This window comes from Chiloscyllium punctatum, chromosome 24 (genome assembly GCF_047496795.1).
Source record: "Chiloscyllium punctatum isolate Juve2018m chromosome 24, sChiPun1.3, whole genome shotgun sequence".
In the NCBI taxonomy this organism is placed as follows: domain Eukaryota; kingdom Metazoa; phylum Chordata; class Chondrichthyes; order Orectolobiformes; family Hemiscylliidae; genus Chiloscyllium; species Chiloscyllium punctatum.
In genome coordinates, this window is record NC_092762.1 from 63,845,305 (window position 1) to 63,867,720 (window position 22,416).

Here is a 22,416-nt window from a genome sequence, read left to right on the forward strand (position 1 = left end):
AATGTGATGGCCGGTCTACAATTTTGTAATACAATATCATTAAGGCAACTGAATATACTTACCAAGAGAGCTAAAATCGTAATGAGGAACAGAGCAAGCAGAATGGCAAATACTATAACTATGATGGCCCAATACGGTAATTCAAATCGATCAGAGAAGACAGGAGCCATGGCGTCTGCATAGAGATAAACACAATATAAAAATACAATTGCACATACAATAATAATGAAAATAACCAATAAATATATTCCAATTATAGCTTATGCTTAAGCATATAGAAAATATACTCAATATTTTTGGGCAAGCATTACGATAAGCTATAAAAGGAAAACAAGACTTGTTTTAACATTGTGGTCATAGACTTTAGGTGTCCAGCAACCAGGGTGCGTGTTCAAGAGCAAGGTAAAGAGTGATGAGGGCTTAATTTAGAACAAAGTATGAACAGCTTGTTAGTATTGTAGCAAAACTTATCCTGGACTTGAACATTATGCTACTTTGTTTTTTTTTTGTACATGGGATTTGGGCATCACTGGCAAGGTCAGTATTTATTGCCCATTTCTACTTGCCCAGAGTGCAGTTCAGAGTTAAGACTGACTGTTATGGATCACATATAAGCCAGACCAGGTAAAAATGCAGATTTTTTTTCCCAAAAGGGACTGTATGTTAAAGTATCAATTTAAAGAAAACCCGCAAGAACTGTGGATGCTAGAAATCAGAAGTAAAAACAGAAATTGCTGGAAAAGCTCAGCAGGTCTGGCAGCATCTGTGCAAAGAAATCAGAGTTAATGTTTTGGGTCCAGTTCTAAGCAAGGGTCATTGGACCAGAAATGTTAGCTCTGATTTCTCTCCACAGATGCTGCCAGACCTGCTGAGCTTTTCCTGCAATTTCTATTTTTGCTTCTGATTCAAAGAGTTTGAATCACACAATATAAAGTGTGTTAAATGAGGGAATTTGCTTTTGCTGTGATGCAGTAGTGAATTCAAATCATTTCTCCAAACTGAAACCTGAAAGGATCTGGTCCATCAGATTTGAATGGATAATCACTTTAGATTCCACTGAAGGTGCTGCTTAGCAACATGTTTCAGTTAAAGGAAGTCAACAAACCAATGTTCATTTTATGCCCACTCAGAAGCACGTTTATCATGCCTCATCTTTATTGAAATATATGTGGCACTCTCAGCACTTTTTGATACCACCCAAGCCTTTAAAAGTCCACCTGTCTCCTTAGGTCTCTGAACATCGCCTGTCCTATTTTCTTCTTGCATTTGCTCCTTCTCCCATTAATGTACTTAAGCATCAACCTGTTGGTGCATCCAGTGTAGCCCTGCTGACCACAAGCTCTTTATAGGCTCTTTTAAACATTGGTTCAAATTGATACAAATTGAGACTGGAGGAGTTTTAGAAAACATTCACATTTTAGAACAATTGTTGAACAAAGATCTATGAAATTATAGTTCTGTGTTATGATATATTGTATCCTTTAATTCCCATGTTATATTTTGGAGGTAGCATGAGAGTAAAATGCAGAAAACATTTATATTTATTTGATATTCCTAATTTATCCCACTTTAAGGCACAGTATAAGTTTATGCATCACAATTAACTTTCACAGCAAATTGTACGCCTTTATGTTTATTAGAATGACTAATAAAAATCACTATAAAATTGTGAATCAATTCAGAATAACAATGCAGGACTGATACATACCCACAGATACACTATCACTTCTAAGTTGAAATGATCTGCCAAGCCATCTTGATCCATTTGTTCCAACATCGAATTCTGATCTCAGTTCTTTTGCAAGGATTGGTCTGTTTGATTTTGAAGGATCAAAGTAGCAAGAAGTGGAAACTTTGATTGATCCTGGACTGTTGAAACAGACCAGAAATTAAAATAGAAATAAAATCTTAATTAAATAGTGAATGAAGTATTTTGCACAGCATATATATATGGTTAACATCGACAATTAGATTGGTTAAAAGTAATTTAACAATTTCTGCAAGCAGAAAGCCTCATAATTAAAAATTGAAAATGGAAATTGTAATTTGGGACACATAGACAGGAAAGTAATGTCCAGTAGGTACGCACATGCTATTGTCCAGATTGCACATTTAACTGCAAGTGTGCACCTACTGGAAGTTATTTTATATTTTAATTATTATTGGTGTTTCAACATATAAAAATGAAATCACTTTTTCTCTCTTTCAATCCCACATTACAATTCATAGAAATGTCATGGGACTAAAAATGTTAACTCTATTTCTCTCACCACACAGATACTGCCAGACCAACAGTTTCTATTTTTATTATTTTTCCACTGTTTGTGCTAGAATTTTATGAGGGCTTTGGGGATATTGCTTGTGAGAAAAAAGTTGGAGAGAAGGATCTGGGGTCTAATAAGGGGTGGAACAGGAGTCCTCAGGCAGATGGGTCTTGGAAAGAGTTTAATCACATAGGATCCTCAGGTAGCCAGTGCAATCCTGGAAACAAATGTTAAGGCACAGAGAAGGTCATTAGATCCGTCATATTCACAATGGCTCTTCAAGTATGCATCATTATCTCCTGCCAATCTCCTGCTTTACCCTCATACTCTTGCATGTTATTTCTATATAAATAATCAGCCAAAGCCCTCTTGAATGCTTCAATTGAACTTGCCTCCACCATAAATCCAGACAGTGCATTCCTTACCCTAACTATTAGTTTTCACATCTCACATTTGTTTCTTTAGCAAATCATTTTAAATATATGCCATCTGGTTCTTGATCCTTTTGAAAACAAGAACTGTTTCTTTCTATCAATGGTATCCACCCCTTATAATTTTGAAAATATCTCTCAGACCTTCTCATAGTTTTCATTTCTCCATGAACAACAAACCCAACTCTTTCAATCTATCCTCATATTGAAATTTCTCATCCCTGGAACCGTACTTGTAAATTTCTTCAGCATTCTCTCCAATACATTCATATCCTTCCTATAATGTGGTGCTCAATATTGTATACAATATTCCAACTGAGGTCTAACAAGTATCTTATCCAAATTCAACATCACTTCCTTGCTGTTGTACTTTATGCCCTGATTAATAAAGCCAAGATCGCATTGGCTTCATGAGAGGCTATCTCAGCCTGTCCTGCCAAGCCCCTCTGCTCCTTCCTCCTACCCTCCTTCCCCCACCCCCCCCACCACCAACTGTCACTGCGCCACCCCCTTAACTTTAGAACTCTACTACCTATTTTGCTTTATCTTCCATTGTTCTTCCTCGCAAAATGCATCACCTCACATCTCTCTGTATTAAAACCCTATCTGCCACCTATCTGCTCACTCCAGCCACATGTCAATGTCCTTCTGGAGTTGTATATTGTCCTCCACACAGTTTGTAAAAGTTTCAATTCTTATATTATCCATTGTCTTTGATGTTGTCCGCTACATCATTAATGTTAGTCATGAAAAGCAAGGGCCCCAATGCAAACTCCTGCACAAGCCTACCTCAAAATAAAATACATTGACCATTAGTTTTTGCTTTCTATCACTCAGTCAATTTTGTTTCCCTTTTATTCCACAACCAATATCTTTCTTCATAGGTCAGTTCTATGACATAAATATTAAATTCCTTCTGGAATTCCAAGTATATCACATTCATCACCAAGCCTTTCCATTATCTCTTCAAAGAATTCCAGCCGGTTATTTAAACACTATTATCCTTTTAGAAAGCCCCCTGGCTCTTCCTAATTAACACAACCTCTTCTGTGCGACTATAAATTCTATTCTGAATAGTTACTTCTCCATGCTTCTTCACCACTGAAGTAAAACTGAGTGGTTTGTAATTGCTGGATTTGACCTTACTGCCTTCCTTCAAAACACATAGAAGCATCTGAACAACAAACATCGTGCACCAACAGAAAAAGAGACATGAACCTTGTTGTAGCTAACTATTCTCCCACAGTTGACTACTTTTCCTTAATAAATGTTTGAAGCTTTCTTAGGATCTAAAGGGAAACCTCAGGCCAAAGATGCTCACCACCGTAATCACAATTTTAAAAAGGGAATGGAAATAATTTATGTCTTGAATAAGCCAACATATGCGCCTACTGCCCTCCCAGTATTTTTATGGCCAGGTCAAAAGGGAACTATCTCAGTAGAAGTTATACCCCAAATATCTTGATCTTCCATTCAGTAAAAATCTTGATCTTTGCCATTCTGCACTCCAGAACCTTTGAAGTAAACTTCTTTTACTTCATTTATGCTTCACTACTAACAGTGTATAATACTTCAAATTCTGAACGTTTTTTTGCGATTACCCTGTTAAAAAACAAAAGGCTCTGTGCCATTCGTTTAAATGCCAAGATACATGACAAAGAAAAATGAATAGGCCACTTGGCCCCTCAGGCCTGCTCTGCCATTCAATAAGAATGTAGCTGATATGGTTTTGACTTCAGCTCTACATTATTGCATACCTTCAAGAATCATTCATCCTCTTGATAATCAAGAATCTATCTACCTCTGCCTTTTTAAAAAATTCTGCATTCCCTGTATTTTGAGAAAGGGATTAAACAAACAGACAAACTATTGAAGTTCTGAAGTTAAAACTAGATCTTCTTTCACATTTCATTGAATAAAGGATACTTACTTTAGAGTCTTGGTAACTGCTGATATGTAGCTTTTCTTTTTATAATTTTAACTTATTTACTTTATCCCTCACATTCCCACTGCTTAGGCTATACATTTATTTTTGCTCTGACCATAATGAGATTTCATGTAGTGGGTTACTGACCTAAATGATTTTACTCAGCTTATATAAGAATGGTATTTTTTTTAATCTTACCTTAAGCTAGTAATGTGGCAAAATTTATAACTGTCCTTTAACATGCTGTTTTCAAATAAATTTGAGAGCTGAAGAAATATAAGAGTAATTGTAAATTTTCTCTTTTCAAAACATATAAAATTATACTTAAAACAGCAATTAATAACTTAGAACAGCAAGTTTAAAATATAGTTTCTACTTTTGTTTGTAACACTGAAAAATATTTCAAAGTCTGTATTGAATAACTAACTAAATCAAGTGCTTTCTGGAAACCATTATTTAATATACAGGTATTTTAAATAAATATTCTAGCATTAATGCTGTTAGTGAAAAACAAAGTGCATACGTTTCGCATAAGATTTGTTGTCATGTGTCTGTATTCAGCAGAACTTGGAATTTGGAGTCCATCTGTAAAGTTATAGTTTATTACTGTGAAGTTAACTTCAAAGGTGAGATCTCCCTGTTTTTCTGACATTACTGGCAGCTCTCGTTCTACAGGTGTAGCAGGTTCCACAGTAGTTTTCAGTTGCTCACAACCTAAAAAGAAAGTGCGTTTTTAATGTTTTCCAAAACTCATGCAACAATAATTGTAATTGATTGTAAAGACTGTACGAAAAGTTTACATAAGACCATTTGGAAAGTAAAGCAAATCAAGAACTGTTGGAGGCATTTATATTTAAATGTTTTAAAGATTTGCTTAGTAGAGTTTTAAATAAATTAATAAATGTAGATAAAAAATTAAAGCTGAAATTAGAAACTTGTTTTCCCTAGTTCTGCATATGTAAGGGACTCTAAAGTTGAACCTAATTTTATGTTAACAATGAATTACGTAATTTTCAGTTAATTTATGATTTTCAAGCAGACAAACAAGATGAAGTTATATTCTGATATCTATCAGTTAACAGTTTAGCAGAACTAATCTAATAATGTTGCCAAAAAAGCACTTCGCTTGCTGTAGTTTCCTGACGGCACTGTGAGTTTATTTAGCAAACAGTCATATAATGCAAACTGGAAAGGATCCATACTGATTCCTGAAGTGATTCCTCAGTTAAGTTGTGATGAAGGTCACACAAATGGTCTCAAATTCCTAATGCTACAGGGAGAGAAATCACTGAAGTCTATGTAGTCAACACCCTACCCAGCAACATTTATATACCTGGATACTGAGTGAAGGTGGTATTGGGTCTAATTATAGTGGCTTCTACAGTTGGATAGTTTTTCAATATCCAGTGCCCAAAATACACATTGAATAATGCCACTTGGGACAGATGTTGAGAGTACTGAGTTGGTGCTGCACTGTGGCCCAGTGGTTAGCACTGCTGCCTCACAGCACCAGGGATCTGGGTTCAACCAAAGCCTAGGGCACTGTTTTTGTGAAGGTTGTACATCTCCCCATGTCTGCATAGGTTTGCTCTGGTTTCCTCCCATAATCCAAAGATCTGCAGGTTAGGTGGTGCCCATTGGGTCCAGGGACGTGCAGGCTAGGTGGGTTAGCCATAGGAAATTCTGGGTCATGGGATTGAAGGTCAGGATGGGATGCTCCCCAGAGGGTCTGTGTGAACTTGATGGGCCTAATGGTCTGTTTTCATTCTGTAGGGATTCTATGATTTGTAAACATCATTTAAGATTCCAAAGTTGTTGAATGAGATGGCGAAGGGATAAAAATCATGCATGAGAATTTTCAATATTAAGTATTATTTGTAACATGTATCAATTGTTTCAACTGAGTGTCTGCAAATTGATAACAATAAAATTGCAACAAAGTCTTAATTTAACTATCTGTACTATTAACAAAATGAAACGGAGTTTGCGGAGTTCTTTCATTTGAGAGATCTGCCTTTGAATAAAGTGATTTTAAAAATTTGTTTCCTGCTTGTCTATTAAAAATAATTTTTGGACTATGTCAACCCATATCTTGCTAGATATAACTACAAATTGATGTCAAATTGATAATCTGTGTCAGGGAAATTATGATATCCCCACTCCAGCATTATACTCATATGGATGTAGGTTTGCTCGCTGAACTGGAAGGTTCATTTTCAGATGCTTTGTCACCATACTAGGTAACATTATCAGTGAACCTCTGGATGAAGCGCTGGTGGTATGGCCCACTTTCTATTTATATGTTTGGGTTTCCTTGAGTTGGTGATGTCATTTTCTGTGGTGATGCTATTTCCTGTGGTGATGCCATTTCTTGATCTTTTTCTCAGGAGAAAAAGAATAGGAACTGGCATCACCACAGGAAATGACATCACCGCAGGAAATGGCACCACCAACTTAAGGAAACCCAAACACATAAATAGAAAGCCGGCCATACCACCAACGCTTCATCCAGAGGCTCACTGATGATGTTTACTAGCATGGTGACAAAACGTCTGAAAATGATCCTTCCAGCTGAGCCAGCAAATGATCCAGAACCTCAACCTGAGGTACAAATCTTCTCAAAACACGTTATACTTATATGTTAATTCAGGGCTAATAATTAAGTTGGAGTAAAAGAAACATTTTTCTTCAGGGAATAACCCACCAGGGAATGTGGGTTATTTATACATTAGCTCGAAATGAGGAGAAACTCCAATCCCAAATGCTAACATCTCTTGTGTCGGAATACACAAGATTTATTTTTAAATGCAACAACCTAACAGTGAAATTAATCTAAAATAAGATTATAATAATCCAGTAGTCAGGAGGTCAATAGTTAGTAATTGTACATAGAGACCAGTGGAACAATGGACTCTTCTCCAAATACTGCCCATTGGCATTGTAATGAAAAAATTACAAATAAATTTAGTTAATCTCTTAAATGAATAAATGTAATCTAGCAACTAAAAAACATACTAGTTCGCTGGTTGAGAACATGGTTCAATAAATGATGAAGCAAATGAATATTGCTCGCACAAGTTAGCTCAGCTGAAATTTGTTCTGATATGGATAGTCTGATTCAAATATACGAAGGACATATGCTAAGATAGAGATTAAATTAAATGGTCAATAGTTAGTTACCAGTTATCAGGAGACTGTTGCTCTCAAGTGAGTACGTTGTTAGAGTTGAGGTATTGTTTGTTCTTTCTTGGAATGCCTGCTTCACAATAACTTCATCAACTTTCTGCGGACCATTTCTGAAAGCACAAGCTGCTTGTACTTTCACATAAATCTCATTTGTAGCACTGCCAGAAACAAAAATATTTGTAATTGCAGTTCATAAGTAATAATATTCATCTTCAGATAGATTTCAGTTAATCCATTTGAATGAATTGCATACCTTTAATTTTAACATGCATATCACAAATATCTAAAAGAAGGTTGGAGAGTGAGGGGGGAGAAAGATATAAAAGGGACCTAAGAGGCAACTTTTTTGCAGAGGTGGTGCATGTATGGAATGAGCTGCCAGAGGAAATGGCGGAGGCTGGTACAATTACAGCATTTAAAAGGCATATAGATGGGTATATGGATATGAAGGGTTTAGAGGGATATGGGCCACATGCTGGCAACTGGGACTAGATTAGGTTGGGATATCTTTTTGGCACTGATGAGTTGGAATGAAGGGTCTGTTCCACGCTGTACATCTCTATGACTCTGTGACTCTATGGCTTAAATTATTATTGCTTTTGAATAGAGAGTGCAAATACATTTTAACTCTGCTGGTCAATAATTGCTTGTTACAACATGCAGGAGGGTCAGGTATTTGCATAGTATTTTACTTTGAAATTCTTTCAGGAAAGGATATTAGGAGATTGACCCAGTAGAGGTAACAATAGTATTCTGCCTAGAGACCAGTTGGGAGCACTCCAATTGGCCACTGTCAATTATCATCAACAGGAAGAATTGAAGTAAGTTGAAATTTAAAGGTATTTAAAATGAACTTTATTAGAAGTTTCAGATCATGTTCGATCTATTTTGGGGTATAAGTCAACCACTTTGGACTGATTTCAAACTCAAACCCAACTCATGGACACACAGTGTAAAGGCCAATAGACATGAATTTGCTGCTATCAAAATGCATTCCCATTCCTTGATGACGGTTTAGTGATAGGATTTGATTAGGTAAATATATTTTAAAATACTTAGCGGTGATTCCTAAAATATCATATACCACTCAAATGAATGTGTATTCTTATAAATACTAAATTTTTAAAAATCATGGAAATAAACAGTCAATATCCCTCCTTGATATTCCTCAGAATAGAATGGAATAGTTCTTAAGACATGTTATGAACTCACTTTTGGAATGATGCATTCAAAGAAACCAAATCTACTCACAAAAACAAACTGTTAAGGAAGCTAGAAATCTGATATAAAAACAGAAAATGCTGGAAATATTCAGCAGATCCAGTAACACCTGGGGAGATGTACAAAAGTTACTAGTTCAGATCAATATCCTTTCATTAGAATCCAGTGTTACTGAGTATTTCCAGCATTTTCCTTGTTCTTATTAACTTTAACCATGTTTTGCTTATGCATAACTGCACTGGTCCTGAAGTATTCACCTTGGCTGATAAAAATGACTCATGATGTCTCATAACGTTAGAAATGTTTATTTTCACTGATCCATATTTACCTTATAAAGTTAGATTTTTAAAGGGAATTATGTGAATATTGTTTTCATTTTTTTAAAAATTCATGACTGTAAAATCTAAAAGTATTTGTGATTTTCTTTTTTATAAACAGACTCTTTCTTCATGGACCCCAAGTTGTACAACAACATTGTGGGAACAAATCATACAATTTAACATTGAGACATTCACTAAATAAAAAATTTCTTATTCCAGTCTTCATTTTAAAATAAAAAAGTTTATGTAAGAAGCTCTTGAGATACATCAGCAACAAGGTAAAAGATATAAAGGAGTTAAATACTACATAGTCTTCAATTTACAATCAAATCTGCAACAGCTAAAGAAGATTTCTTACCTTAAAGAGGTGATTGTACATTCTAAAAATGCTGCATTTATATTGCTGTTGCGATATAAGTCATTGAGCTGCAAAGAAATCACAATTTAATATTACTTAAAATCACATTATTTAAGATAATTTTTTCAATAAATATTCTTTTGGCTTATTTAGATATACCTGATGAATAATAGTACTTGATGCAGACAGATACAATGGTGAAGTGGTATCAAATAGGGCTGGATTGAGTGGTAAGTTTGTGATGCCAAAAGACACATTGAAGCACAAAGGTTTCTGGCCCTCAATTGGATTTTGTGTCACAGGCATGATTGGTGGTTCATCTGGAAAGATAGCGAGTGCAGAATTAAATACATTGAGAGCTTTATTTCAGATCTTTATTCTTTACATTTTACAATAGAAACAAAACTGAGGCAGCTTGAAGCCATTGTGTGAACATTTCAGCAATGTGTAAAAACTGGAGAAAAAATGTCACTGTTTTCGAATCTTAGTTTCCACATTTCAAAATTTTGATTCTGATGAGTTTTTAACCTTCAAACTGAATCATTAGTATTGCTACAGAAATAATGCTTCCTTAAAACTGCATGGCTCATAATAGTTTGGATGTTAGCAATACTCTCCTGTTATAGATATTTTTTAAACAACTTGTTCAGAGACTTTGACAAAGATAAATATTGCTGGAAAGGCTCAGCAGGTTTGGCTGAATCTGTGGAGAGAAGTCAGAGTTAATACTTCAGGTCTGGTGACCCTGCCTCAAAGTCCCTCTCCCACTGCAACTCCCAGGTCATTTCCTCTACGCTACTTTCTCCACACCCCCACCCTCCTCTAGCTTATCTCTCCACGCTTCAGGCTCACTGCCTTTATTCCTGAAGGGCTTTTGCCCGAAACGTCGATTTCGAAGCTCCTTGGATGCTGCCTGAACTGCTGTGCTCTTCCAGCACCACTAATCCAGAATCTGGTTTCCAGCGTCTGCAGTCATTGTTTTTACCCCATTTTGACCCTGCCTCAGAACTGGTCAGAGATGTTATAGCACACCTCTGCAGTAAGTGGGGCTTGAACCTAAGTCTCCTGGCCACGGTCATGACCACTGTGTCACAAAAGCCCTTCATTCTTCACTTATATTAAGGGTACAAGCTGACTCTAAAACAGGCACACAAAGAGAAAACTTTGAGGGCTGACATGTTAATAAAGAATGCTTGAAAGACATCTGACTCAATATTGGATTGGGCTATTTTCCAGATATCCTGAAATATATATAAATAATTTCCATGTGGAGTGAAGGAAATAACTTTATAAGAATGGTTAACAAATCTTCATGAATTAGCAATGCATACGAGTCTTTAAAAGTATAAACATGATACAGTTGAGGTGCAACATAAGAGAAGAGTAAGTTTATGTTTGGCAAGTTTTCAATCCAATCAAGCTATAAAACTGGAAAGAGAAACACCACAGGATGGTGCCAAAAGGCTGTGAAATAGCCTGAACATCAGGTGATGTGGACATTAGATAATTAACTCTGTGAATCTGCTGCTTGAGTACATTTCCCAATTTCCATGCCATCACTTGTGTTGCTCAAGCAAGTAACTTTTGTTAATGGTTAGTTGATTATGTTGTTAAAGAAACACAAGGTATGAGCTTTGTTTGACTGAGGACTGAGAGAACGTAGTCAGATGAAATTTGGACTCCTGGTCAGTCAGTGCTAGATGAATTGTCAGCCTGACAAGCTCAGGCATTTTGCCTGATTACTACCCATCTCCTCTACTCCATTTCAGTCCTGCTGTGGAATCCTGGCTGGTGAACTGGCAAAAGCCAGAAACCAAACTCGTTACTCACCAAGGGCGCTGGACATTACTGCTGTGAGTGCTGTCCTACAGGAGTCAAATGTTGGCCATAAACCAGCTGACCACTGCCATGTTATGGTATTGGTTGGCCCCTTTGATGCCTCTTCTGGGGTTGGTCATAAAGATATAGAAGACGCTCATCTACATCTTCTGGTACAAATGGCTGCACTTCTGAGGCACCGCGTCTCCTTCTTGGAGAGGCAGTGAAGGCAGGATGTGCCTTTGCACCCAGGTGGTGACTTTCCACCTTCAGACTCTGCTAAAGTATGTTTACTTTGAGCCCCTCCCAATGGTGTGCCTGGTCACAAAAAAATAGGCTTATGGCCTCAATTATTACCTGCAACTCCTGTTCATGGACTTTTTCCTTCTCCATAACACTTTCTGGGAGTTTATAGCCATTTTGTGAAGATTGTGTAAGATGCTGCATAGAGAAATGGCTATCTATTCTAATTCTTTTCATAGCCACGTAGATGTATTTCATAATTATGTGAGATGGGGCAACTTAAATGTGAAGATCATTAAAGAAAAAGGACATCTGCAGTCTGATTGTTAGGTCATTTAAATTTTCCAATCACTGTAATTGCTTAAGTTATAGTTAGATTCATGAAAACTATAACTTTAAGTGAAACAACTTTAAATGAAACATAGGTTTTCACAGAAATCAATATTCAAATTGGAGATAAGTTCCCATAAGACATTTCACACTTAGATGTGTTGAAATACTGCAACATACATGCAGTCTTCCCACCTAAAATAACTTGTAAACTGAAATAAATCACTAAATATTAAAGATATTATTATGTTAAAGTATTTTAGAGAAGTAATGAGCAAAATTACTAAAATCATACTCACTGATTTGAGTGGTGGGCTCATGATAGTCTGTAAGAGAATAGTACATCAGAGTTAAATTAGTCAATTAGAAGTTGTTGTATTCTGGTTTGAGTAGTCCACTGCCAGCAATCTCCTCTCTCTAAACTGACTCTAAAATCTACCTCACTATCAGTGGTGGAGGATAGACTGCAGATGAGTATAAACTGCAGAGACACTTGCCTCACATAATGAGAGGTATTGCCTGATAGAAATAAGTAGTTTACATTAACTTGCTAGGCATAATCAGGAAGGACTATCAGGAGCCACGGAAAACACAACAGCTCCTCTCAGAACAGGCTGCAATTGCCTCCTCCCAATGAATTGGAGACATCATCAGATTGTATAGAGTTTAATGTGATGTGGACTCCATTAGATCCACTATATAACACAATGGAAGCTTTCCTGCTATATTCCCCTAAAATAGTGCATACGCCTTGCGCAAAAACCAGGTTGAAGGCTTTGGAGCATTTAATCCAATATAAGAAGGAACAATGCAGTGGCATATTCCCTGCAGAAAAGTTGAACTCAACAGGGCATTCAATTTTGAGACAGCATTACAATATCAGAGTGCAAAATATGAATCATGCCCTCTGTGAACACAACTGCACTCAGGAGATTCTAGATTGGTTTTGAAATATGATGTAAAATAACTACAAGGTTTTATAAAGGATTGACAATAAACACTGGCTTTGCCAGTGATAAAAGTTAAATGTCACACAACACCAGGTTGTGGTACCACAGGTTTATTTGGAAGTACTTGCTTCTAGAGTGCTGCTCCTTCATCAGGTAGCTGTGGATCATAAGACACAGAATTTATAGCAAAAGATTCTGCTCCACAGCAACCTGATGAAGGAACCACACTCTGAAAGCTAGTGCTTCCAAATAAACCTGTTGAACCATAACCTGGTGTTGTGTGATTTTTAACTTTGTCCAGCCCAGTCCAACACCAGCACCTATGTATCCTTGTCAATGTTCACACCCAAAAAACAAACTATAAAATGTTCATACCATTTACAAAAAGACTGTTACTGTCCAGATAATAAGGTCCCAGAGTAGTGATGTTTATTGTGCTGTAATTGAACTGCTGGTATGCAATAACTCTATCAATTTGTTCTGCAGCAGAATCATTGGCAAAGGAACAGATTGCATACACTTTGGTAAATTGACTGCTTGTGGCACTGCCAAAGAATAAAAAAAAACAATTAAAGAAATATGCAACACAATGTTGAAGTAACACTGAATCCAATTTGAATGTATATTTTGCTAAATCAGAACTGAATAGGAAACAATGCAATTCTATGTGACAATTTGTTAGGAGGTTCATATATGCATTGAGACAACTTCTGTGCTACCTTCAAAGCTTTGTTACGTTGTCAAGTCTAACAGTGTAACTTCTTCTCCAATGTTTCACCAAATCAATCCAAGTTATTTGTCATTATTTACTCTTAAAACTTTTCAAAACTCTTAAAACTTCTGTGAAGTAAAAAGATGTGTGCTGTGATCACAAGCCAAAAGTTGGAAATTTAGCTTATGCTGGAAGATTAGTTTTTAAGTGACATTTCGGTACGAAGTACATTACATTTGTGCGTAGTTCTTAAAGGATGGAGACACAAATAGAATTTATTACCAGATAAATGCAAACAATTGAATCACTTTCTGTAATATGGAATATAATTGTTCACAAAATCTAGAATTCAGAAGAGGTTAATATATTAGAATAGAATAAATTAGAATCTGATTTGGTCAGCTGCAACTGTCACAAATCACAAACCTTTTACTTGACAAAAGTTTTAAAAGTTTTCAAGAGTAAATAATGACAAATAATTTTGATAGGTTGGGTGGACCATTGCAGAGGAAGCTATACACATTTGGAAGATGCAAATACATAAATGAAACAGAGTTGAGGTAATATTGTGTACTAGACAGTCAGTAGATTATACAAAAAGACACCTCAAATGGGACAATCAGGTATTCTTAAGAGATATGTGAGAATGACTGAAAAGGAAATAATTAAATGATGCAGGACAAGATCAGTGAAATGAAAATAATACTTTCCTGTGCAGACAAAGTGACACACAGCTTAAAAGGTTGCTTAGTTTGAATGAAAGGGATAATACAGAAGATCTCTTACCTTAAGGAGATTACTTTGCAGTCAATAAACTCAGAGCTAATTTCACTTTCATTGTATAAGGTGTTTAGCTGTAAGAAATACATTTTTATTGTTTCAAAAGATGAAAATATGAATGATCAGCAAATCATTTGAATAAATATTGTTCTGATGCTGTACCTCATGAGTAATAATAGTTGATGCTGATTGATACAGTGATGATGTGTGGTCATGCAAAGATTCCATGAATGGCAAACTGGTTATAGTGAAGGTCACATTAAATTCTGATGGAGGTTGGTTCAGCTTTGCTGCTTTGAGTAGAAATATACAGAATTATATTCCAAACCAACAATGGAGCTATAATAATACATTTTCAGTTCCAATCATTCTATAAACAAGTCATTCAAAACAAAACATTTATTTGCAAGTGTCAATATTAATTCTGACAATTATTATTAAGCATGAAAAGCATTGTGTTTTAGGATTGCTCAGTTGAATAAATTATATAACTAACTGGGGAAATATAAAATTAATGAGAAAACAAAACATTTTCTTAAATTAACTCAGGTTTTTAAAAAAAAAATTCTGAGATGTGTACACCACTGGCGATGTCATTCCAAACAAAAGTAAGAATCGTAATAATAATATATGAGAGTTTATAGGTTTGTATGTCACTGCCATAGCAATGCACTTGCCAGTCAGGATCCACTTGCCAACCAATCAAACTAGCTCTCAATGCCGGCAAAATCAAGGAACTCATTATTGACTTTTAGCTGGATGTTTCTCATGCACCCCTACACATTAAAAGCACAGAGGTGGAACAAGTGGAGAATGTCAAGCTCCTGGGAGTGGTCATTAACAACAAGCTTTGTTGGACTCTTCATACGGATGCACTGGTTACCAAGGCCCAACAATGTCTCTTCTTCCTCAGGCACCTGAGGAAATTTGGCAAATACTCTTGCCAACTTTTGTAGGTACGCCATCAAGAGCATTCTGTCTGGATGTATCACTACCTGGTATGGCAACTGCACTATTCAAGATTGGAGATGGTTACAGACAGTGGTGAACTCGGCCTGAACAATCGCAAAAGCCAACGTCCCATCTATAGAATCCATCTACCAGGCCCACTGTCAAGGAAAGGCCGCCAGTATTCTCAAACATCCATCCTACCCTGGCAATGTTTTCCTACAACCTCTACCATCGGGGTGAAGGTACAGAAGCCTGAACACACTTACCAGCCGGTTTCAAAACAGTTTCTATCCTTTTGTTGTTAGAATACTGAATGGACTCACAAATTCTTAACATTTCTTGTACCTGTGTTTTTGTTTTTGCTGTTGTTTACCTATTATTTACTTATCTATGCCTGTATTGCTCACAAGACAAAGCTTTTTACTGTGCCTCAGTACATGTGACAATAAATTCAATTCAATTGTCCTCTTGTGCTGTATGAATGCTGGTAATACCCTTGAATTAGCATTCTCGTGAATTGTCTTGATATGTGCAGAACAAAAAAAAATTCACCAAACTGTGTCCTATATAAGCAATATTAGAAAATTTGAACATTTGTCTGGAGATCTCATGAGGGCTATTTTGCATTCTCACTAACTCCTTTACCTTCTCTATATGAGCTGACAGATAGAGTATTTAGATTCACAGAATGAAACTGAGATGAATTCATCAGTTTCGCAATGATCATCAAACCGCCATTAATCTTAAAACCACAACACACAAGAGAAACTTTAATTTCTGTGACAACTTAATATTTAGAGTGACACCAGACAGCAAGAATAAATGAGCAACAAAGCATTTCTTTTTAAATAATGCACTACATAAAAAGCAGATTGATTTGCAAGGATTTGGAGATGCTGGTGTTGGACTGGGGTGTACAAAGTTAAAAATCACACAACAACAGCTTATTGTCCAACAGGTTTAATTGGAAGCACTAACTTTCAGAGCCTGTAGTAGCTGCTGATTTCAATGTTTCTCAGTTCGATATCAGGGGAAAATCTTTATCACCTTGGTCACCTCCAGGATTCTTATTTCTGAGACATTTTAGCCACCGCTGAGGGAGAATTCACCTGCCATCCTTATGCATTTTGAACACTGATCCTGAATTACTTTTGAACCTAACAGCGTGCTTGAAGAGTATTTTAAACTCAAACACATTGTTGAGATTCTGGACTTAAAGTATAATAGATTGAGTTTTCCAAAAATACATTGGTGAAGCAGTTGGCCTTTTTATACTGTTAATAGTTCAGTGACATTACCATTATACCACTGACATCCCACACATCAAGCATATTTAATTAAGCATTGACAGTGAAACCAACATTACTTAATATGAAAAAATAATTCCTCATGATATTCCAGATAATTATTGAATGATGAGGAAAACTATAAGAGATTTGTTAAAATAATAAATATAACAAGACCATTTGTTGTATCCTTTCACAGGATGTGGATATCATTAGCTCAATCAACATTTATTAATTGTCCTTGAGAAGGTGGTGATAAGCTTTCTCCTTGACACACTCCGGTTGGTGTTGGTACATCAGCAGTGCTGATGGGATGGAAGAACCGTGATTTTGATCCAATGTCAGTGAAAGAAAAGTGATATATGTCTCAGTCAGGATTGGTGTGTAGCTTCAAGGAGAAGCTACCGATGGTGGTATTCTCTTGTATCTGTTGCCTTTGTTCTGTGTGGTAGATATCCCAGGTTTGGAAGGTGCTCTCAAAGGAGCCTTGGTGAATTGCTGTGGTGTGTATTGGAGGTCATAAACTCTGCTGCCACTGTATGTCATTTCTGAAGGAATTAACTTTTAAGGTGGCAGCCAATGTGGCAAGCAAATGGGCAATTTTGTCAAGAGGAATGGTGTTGAGTTTCTTCATTGTGACAAAATGGAAGTACAGATTATTCAACACTGACAAAGGAAACAAGCAGAAATCATACTCACCATTTGAACCAGTTGTTTCCTGGTAGTCTGAAAAGAAAGTAGTGTAATTTAATGCATTTGTATTGAATTCTGATACTGTTCTGAATATAGTACAACATGTGTCATGTTTAAGTACAGTAAATATATTGCAGCAGAGAGAAAGAGAGGATAAATAGTGTCAGACTTATAGAGAGTGAACTAAATTCAAAGGAACTCCATTCAATTATAGTAAAGGTAAAGTTAGCATAGTCTTACAACACCGCAGGATCACTCTCTCATTGGAGAGAGACAATGGTTTAACTTGAGAGTCACGATGCCAAGTCAGGGGTGAGGTTGAGTAGGAGAATCCTTCAGGGTAACTCAGTCAGTGCAGGAATTGAATCCACACTGTTGGTGACACTCTGCATTACAAACCAACCATCCAAGTGACTAAGGTCTATCAATATAAGTGTAAGGATTATCTGGACCCACTCTCCCTGTGAACACAGGTCCCCAGTTCACTTCATCAGTGGTTTCTTCAGTATAATGTAAAATAATGAGGCAATTCATACCATTTACATAGAGACTGTTTTTCTCCAAAGAATAAGGTCCCAATTCAGTGATGTTCTTTGTGTTGGAATTAAATTGATGATATGCAGTAACTCTATCGACATGTCCAGCAGATATATTATTGAAGGAACAATTTGCAAACACTCTGGTCTCCTGATTGTTTGTGGCACTGCAAAAGTGGAAGATAGTAATGGCAATTTAAGAAACATCTGAATGAGTGGTGAAGTAAAACTGGAGTTGCTCAACTGTGTGTTGCTTCCCATAATTTATTCATTCTTTAAACATCAGAAGCAATAGGTTTTAAAAAGGATCAGAATAATCAGTATTTTATTCTGTAAAAAATGCTACAGAATTTTTGGAAAGTTTATGCAAGTACTGAAATTACAAAATCCTGTCAGTAACAGACATGTCATGTTGTCAGATGTTAAAAGTAGTTTAAATGTTCTGCAGCTGCAGGATTATTGTAGTGTACTGATTTCGGTGAAGTTACCATGTGTTAAAAAAAAATTCACATACATATTGTGCAAGTTTGTCTATATTTATAAAAGATGAAGAAAGCAAATTTTTAAAAATGCAGAGAAGTACAATCAATTGAGTCTCATTCTGTGATACAGAACATAAATATTTGTATATAGAAAGTAAAGATATAAGAATAATGATTTATCAGCAACGACTGTCCAAAATGAAACAATTTTTATTTGATGAGTTTATCAAAAAGATATTTAATAATCGAAGGGTGAATAATGATGAACAATTTCCATTCATTGTTGAATCATTAGATAGCAGAGCTTCAATGTAGAAATGTCATAGAAAGCATAAATAAAGCAGCTTGTAGAAATAATTTGAAGGGAAATTAGATGAGACAATGGGGAGTAATGTCACAAATAGCAATGAGATGTCTAAGAAAACTGAGATATAATCACTTGAAGCAAAATATTGTTCAAACCTATTGGGTATGTTCAGTGAAATAACCTGTGACTGTTTTGGATGTAATACTAACAAAGCGATAAAGAGCCAAATGGAAGTGTTCTGTGCTTCAGCTTCATGGATTCAATTAAAACCTGAAGATTGAGTACCATAAGAAATCTCTTACCTTAAGGAGATTACTTTACAGTCTGTAAACTCAGTACTTATATTACTCTTGCTGTACATTAGGTTGAGCTGAAAGAAAGATATTTTCAGTTTTTTAAAGAAAAGGAAAATATAAATGATCAGCAATTAATTTGAATAAATATCATTCTGATGATGTACCTCATAAGTAATAATCGAAGATGCTGATTGATACAATGGTGATATGTGGTTATGTAGTGCTTCCGTGAATGGCAAATTGGTGATAATGAAAGTCACATTAAATTCAGGTGGAGATTGGTCCTGATTTGATGTATCCACTGGAAATATAAATAATTAGGTACTGGAATGATCAATGCTATTCCAATGCTGATCTATGTTATACCATACATATGCAAAACAAATAGAGATACTTGCAACATTTAACTGAAATCTCAAAATTCACATTTATACACTCATTGTTCAATGTGAAATGTTAATGTTAGAATTGATGTTAATGAAATAACCAAGGAACGATAAACAGAAAATATCGTTGGATATTTAATCGTTGGATTAAAACAACTGAAGCTGTATGATGACTGCAAATGTCGAAGTGTTAACAAAGAAACCAACTGAAATGATCATACTCACTGGTTGGAGGTATTGCTTCGTGATAGCCTGAAAATAGAATAATGTGATGCAGTCAGTTGAAATCTGAATATAATGCCAAATGTATCATGTTTTTGATACAATAATCTTAATGATGGCAGAAAAGGTTTGAGCACTTGATGCGACTTCTTGTAAAATTTACAACATCATTATCAAGGTATCACAACCCAGGATTGCTTATGGACATATTGAACTTTAATTACAACATGTGGTTTTTAACAGAGCACATCCAGTCAAAGGATGACTGCGGATGTAGGTTCAGTGGCTTTCTGGAAAAGCTATCTGTGACCCCATGGAGTGTCACACCTATGGACTATCAGGGAACTTCAAAAGAGAGACGTAAAGGGAAGAAATAAAGAGGGCTGATCTCTCAGCAGAAAGCAATCTCTTTCAGATTATGTTCCAAAGTACAGACATGTTTGTGTTTTATTCTTCCAGGAATATACAAAAAAAGGGTTAAAAAATACTGCAAGTTCTGGTTTGTGTGCATCAGAGAGCTGATGTGCCAGTGTGAAGGTCACAGCTTGAGGACAGCCATTAGGTAAATTTACACCACAGGTAGAAGAAAGACCTCACTCACTATAATACATGAAGGCAAACAAACAAGTGAAGTTATTATCAAAAAGGAAACAGGACAAAGGCTTGGCAGATAATTGGAGAGTCAAGAATCTTTAAATCAACTGTCAGTGTTACTGGTATCATTCAGCTTAATGATAATAACATTCCACCATCTACTCTTTATGGAACCCAGAGACAACTGTATATTTTTTTCAAATATTATCTTTTTATTCAATTCACTTTTGTAAACTATGCGAATGTGTGCCACATATTATTGTTTGTCCACACGTTTAGCGGCTCATAGATTTAATCTTTCTTTAAATCAAGAAAGCCTGGTTAATTTGACTCCAAATTCATTTGGATTTGGAAAAGGAATCCAGGAAAGTGGTGTTCATTTTAAATTAATCTGGTTTGAGAACAGACAAGAGATGGGTTGAAATAAGAGGAGCCAGATAATCTCTCCTCATTTGGGAGTATCCTGTCCAGAATTATAACAAATTGGGGAACCTTGATTAGGGACTGATCATAACAGTGTCCATGTGGAAGATAAATTCCATTCAAAGATATTACCACACTATTGGAATACAGATTAGACAGTCCACATTCCCTATGATCATCAGTCCCATTGGAGTTTTAGACTGTTCTTTAAAGCATTATGTAAAATAGGCTTGCCATTCATACCATTTACATAGAGACTGGTTCTGTCCAATGAATAACTTCCCAGCTTAGTGATATTTTCTGTGCTGTAACTGAACTGGTGGTACACAGTAACTCGATCAATTTGTTCTGCAGCAGACTTCTTGTTGAAATAACAAATTGCGTAAGCTTTGGTCAGCTCACTCAATGTCGCACTGTCAAAGATGAAAGATAAAAAGAATGAAAGAATTAAAGAAATATATAATAGAACTGTGACATAACACTGACAATAGTCAAATACAAAGCTTTTCACAAGAATATATCAATTCATTATTTAAATGCCTAAAGAGTTTATTTTATTCTGAAGCAATAACTTTTCAAAATAAGGATCAAAATATTCTGCAATTTTATATTGAACATGATCATGTTCCTTCTGACACTTTTAGTTAAGTTTGTATAATGTTTGAGATAACAAAATCCTGCCAGTGACAGAGTGTTGATGTTGCCTGATATTAATTCTCATGTAAATGTGCTGCAACTGCAAAGCGAACGTAGTATCCCTTATTCATACATTGAGATCATCCTATAAATTGCATTACAATGTGTAACATGCAAAGTTATGTGCAGCCTTTAAATAGCAGAAATTTAGAGTGAAGTAATATCTATCAGCAGAAATGTATAATCAACTGATTCACATTTTGTAATACAGCATGTCACTGTTTGCAGTAAAATGTGAAGAAGCTGTACAGGATATTGGTTAGGCCACTTTTGGAATATTGCCTGCAATTCTGGTCTCCTTCCTATTGGAAGGATGTTGTGAAACTTGAAAGGGTTCAAAAATGATTTACAAGGATGTTGCCAAAGTTGGAGGATTTGAGCTACAGGGGGAGGCTTAACAGGCTGGGGCTGTTTTCCCTGTAGTTCCGGAGGCTGATGGGTGACCTAATAGAGGTTTATAAAATCATGAGGGGCATGAATAGTATAAATAAACAAGGTTTTTTTTCCCTGGGGTGGGGGAGTCCAGAGCTGGAGAGCATAAGTTTAGGGTGAGAGGGGAAAGGGACCTAAAGGACAACATTTTCACACAGAGGGTGGTGCGTGTATGGAATGAGCTGCCAGAAGTGGTGGAGGCTGGTACAATTACAGCATTTAAAAGGCATCTGGATTGGTATGTGAATAGGAAGGGTTTCGAGGGATATGAACCAAATGCTGGCAAATGGGATTAGATTAAGTTAGGATATCTGGTCAGCAAGGATGAGGTGGACTGAAGGGACTGAAGCAAAATCCTGTCAGTGACATACCAGTGGTTACTCATTGTTTAAAAACATTTAACTGCAGGGTCAGTTTATATCATTTTACAGAATGCCATTCAAACATATAGTATGCAATTTTGTCTATACTTTCAAAAGAAAGATTGCAGAGAAAAGAAAGTAATTACCCACAAAAATATACAATCATTTGAATAACATTCTATGATTTAGAACAGCAATGTTGCATACAGA

The 22,416-nt window shown here is 36.0% G+C and overlaps 1 protein-coding gene across 1 annotated transcript in view; it reads right to left on the reverse strand.

The window, feature by feature from the left end:
* The window catches only part of LOC140494396 (mucin-16-like), a 34,121-nt gene that overhangs the window by 3,629 nt on the left and 8,076 nt on the right, over positions 1–22,416 (reverse strand). Inside the window, exons 10-26 of the mRNA XM_072593586.1 lie at positions 20,960–21,129; positions 19,703–19,729; positions 19,256–19,392; positions 19,098–19,165; positions 18,007–18,173; positions 17,477–17,503; positions 14,703–14,833; positions 14,547–14,614; positions 13,424–13,593; positions 12,398–12,424; positions 9,867–10,027; positions 9,708–9,775; positions 7,803–7,966; positions 5,146–5,336; positions 4,821–4,888; positions 1,709–1,869; positions 63–175 (exon numbers count right to left, since the gene is read on the reverse strand). Coding sequence (XP_072449687.1) covers positions 63–175; positions 1,709–1,869; positions 4,821–4,888; positions 5,146–5,336; positions 7,803–7,966; positions 9,708–9,775; positions 9,867–10,027; positions 12,398–12,424; positions 13,424–13,593; positions 14,547–14,614; positions 14,703–14,833; positions 17,477–17,503; positions 18,007–18,173; positions 19,098–19,165; positions 19,256–19,392; positions 19,703–19,729; positions 20,960–21,129 — 1,918 coding nt within the window. The remainder of the gene's footprint in view (positions 1–62; positions 176–1,708; positions 1,870–4,820; positions 4,889–5,145; positions 5,337–7,802; positions 7,967–9,707; positions 9,776–9,866; positions 10,028–12,397; positions 12,425–13,423; positions 13,594–14,546; positions 14,615–14,702; positions 14,834–17,476; positions 17,504–18,006; positions 18,174–19,097; positions 19,166–19,255; positions 19,393–19,702; positions 19,730–20,959; positions 21,130–22,416) is intronic.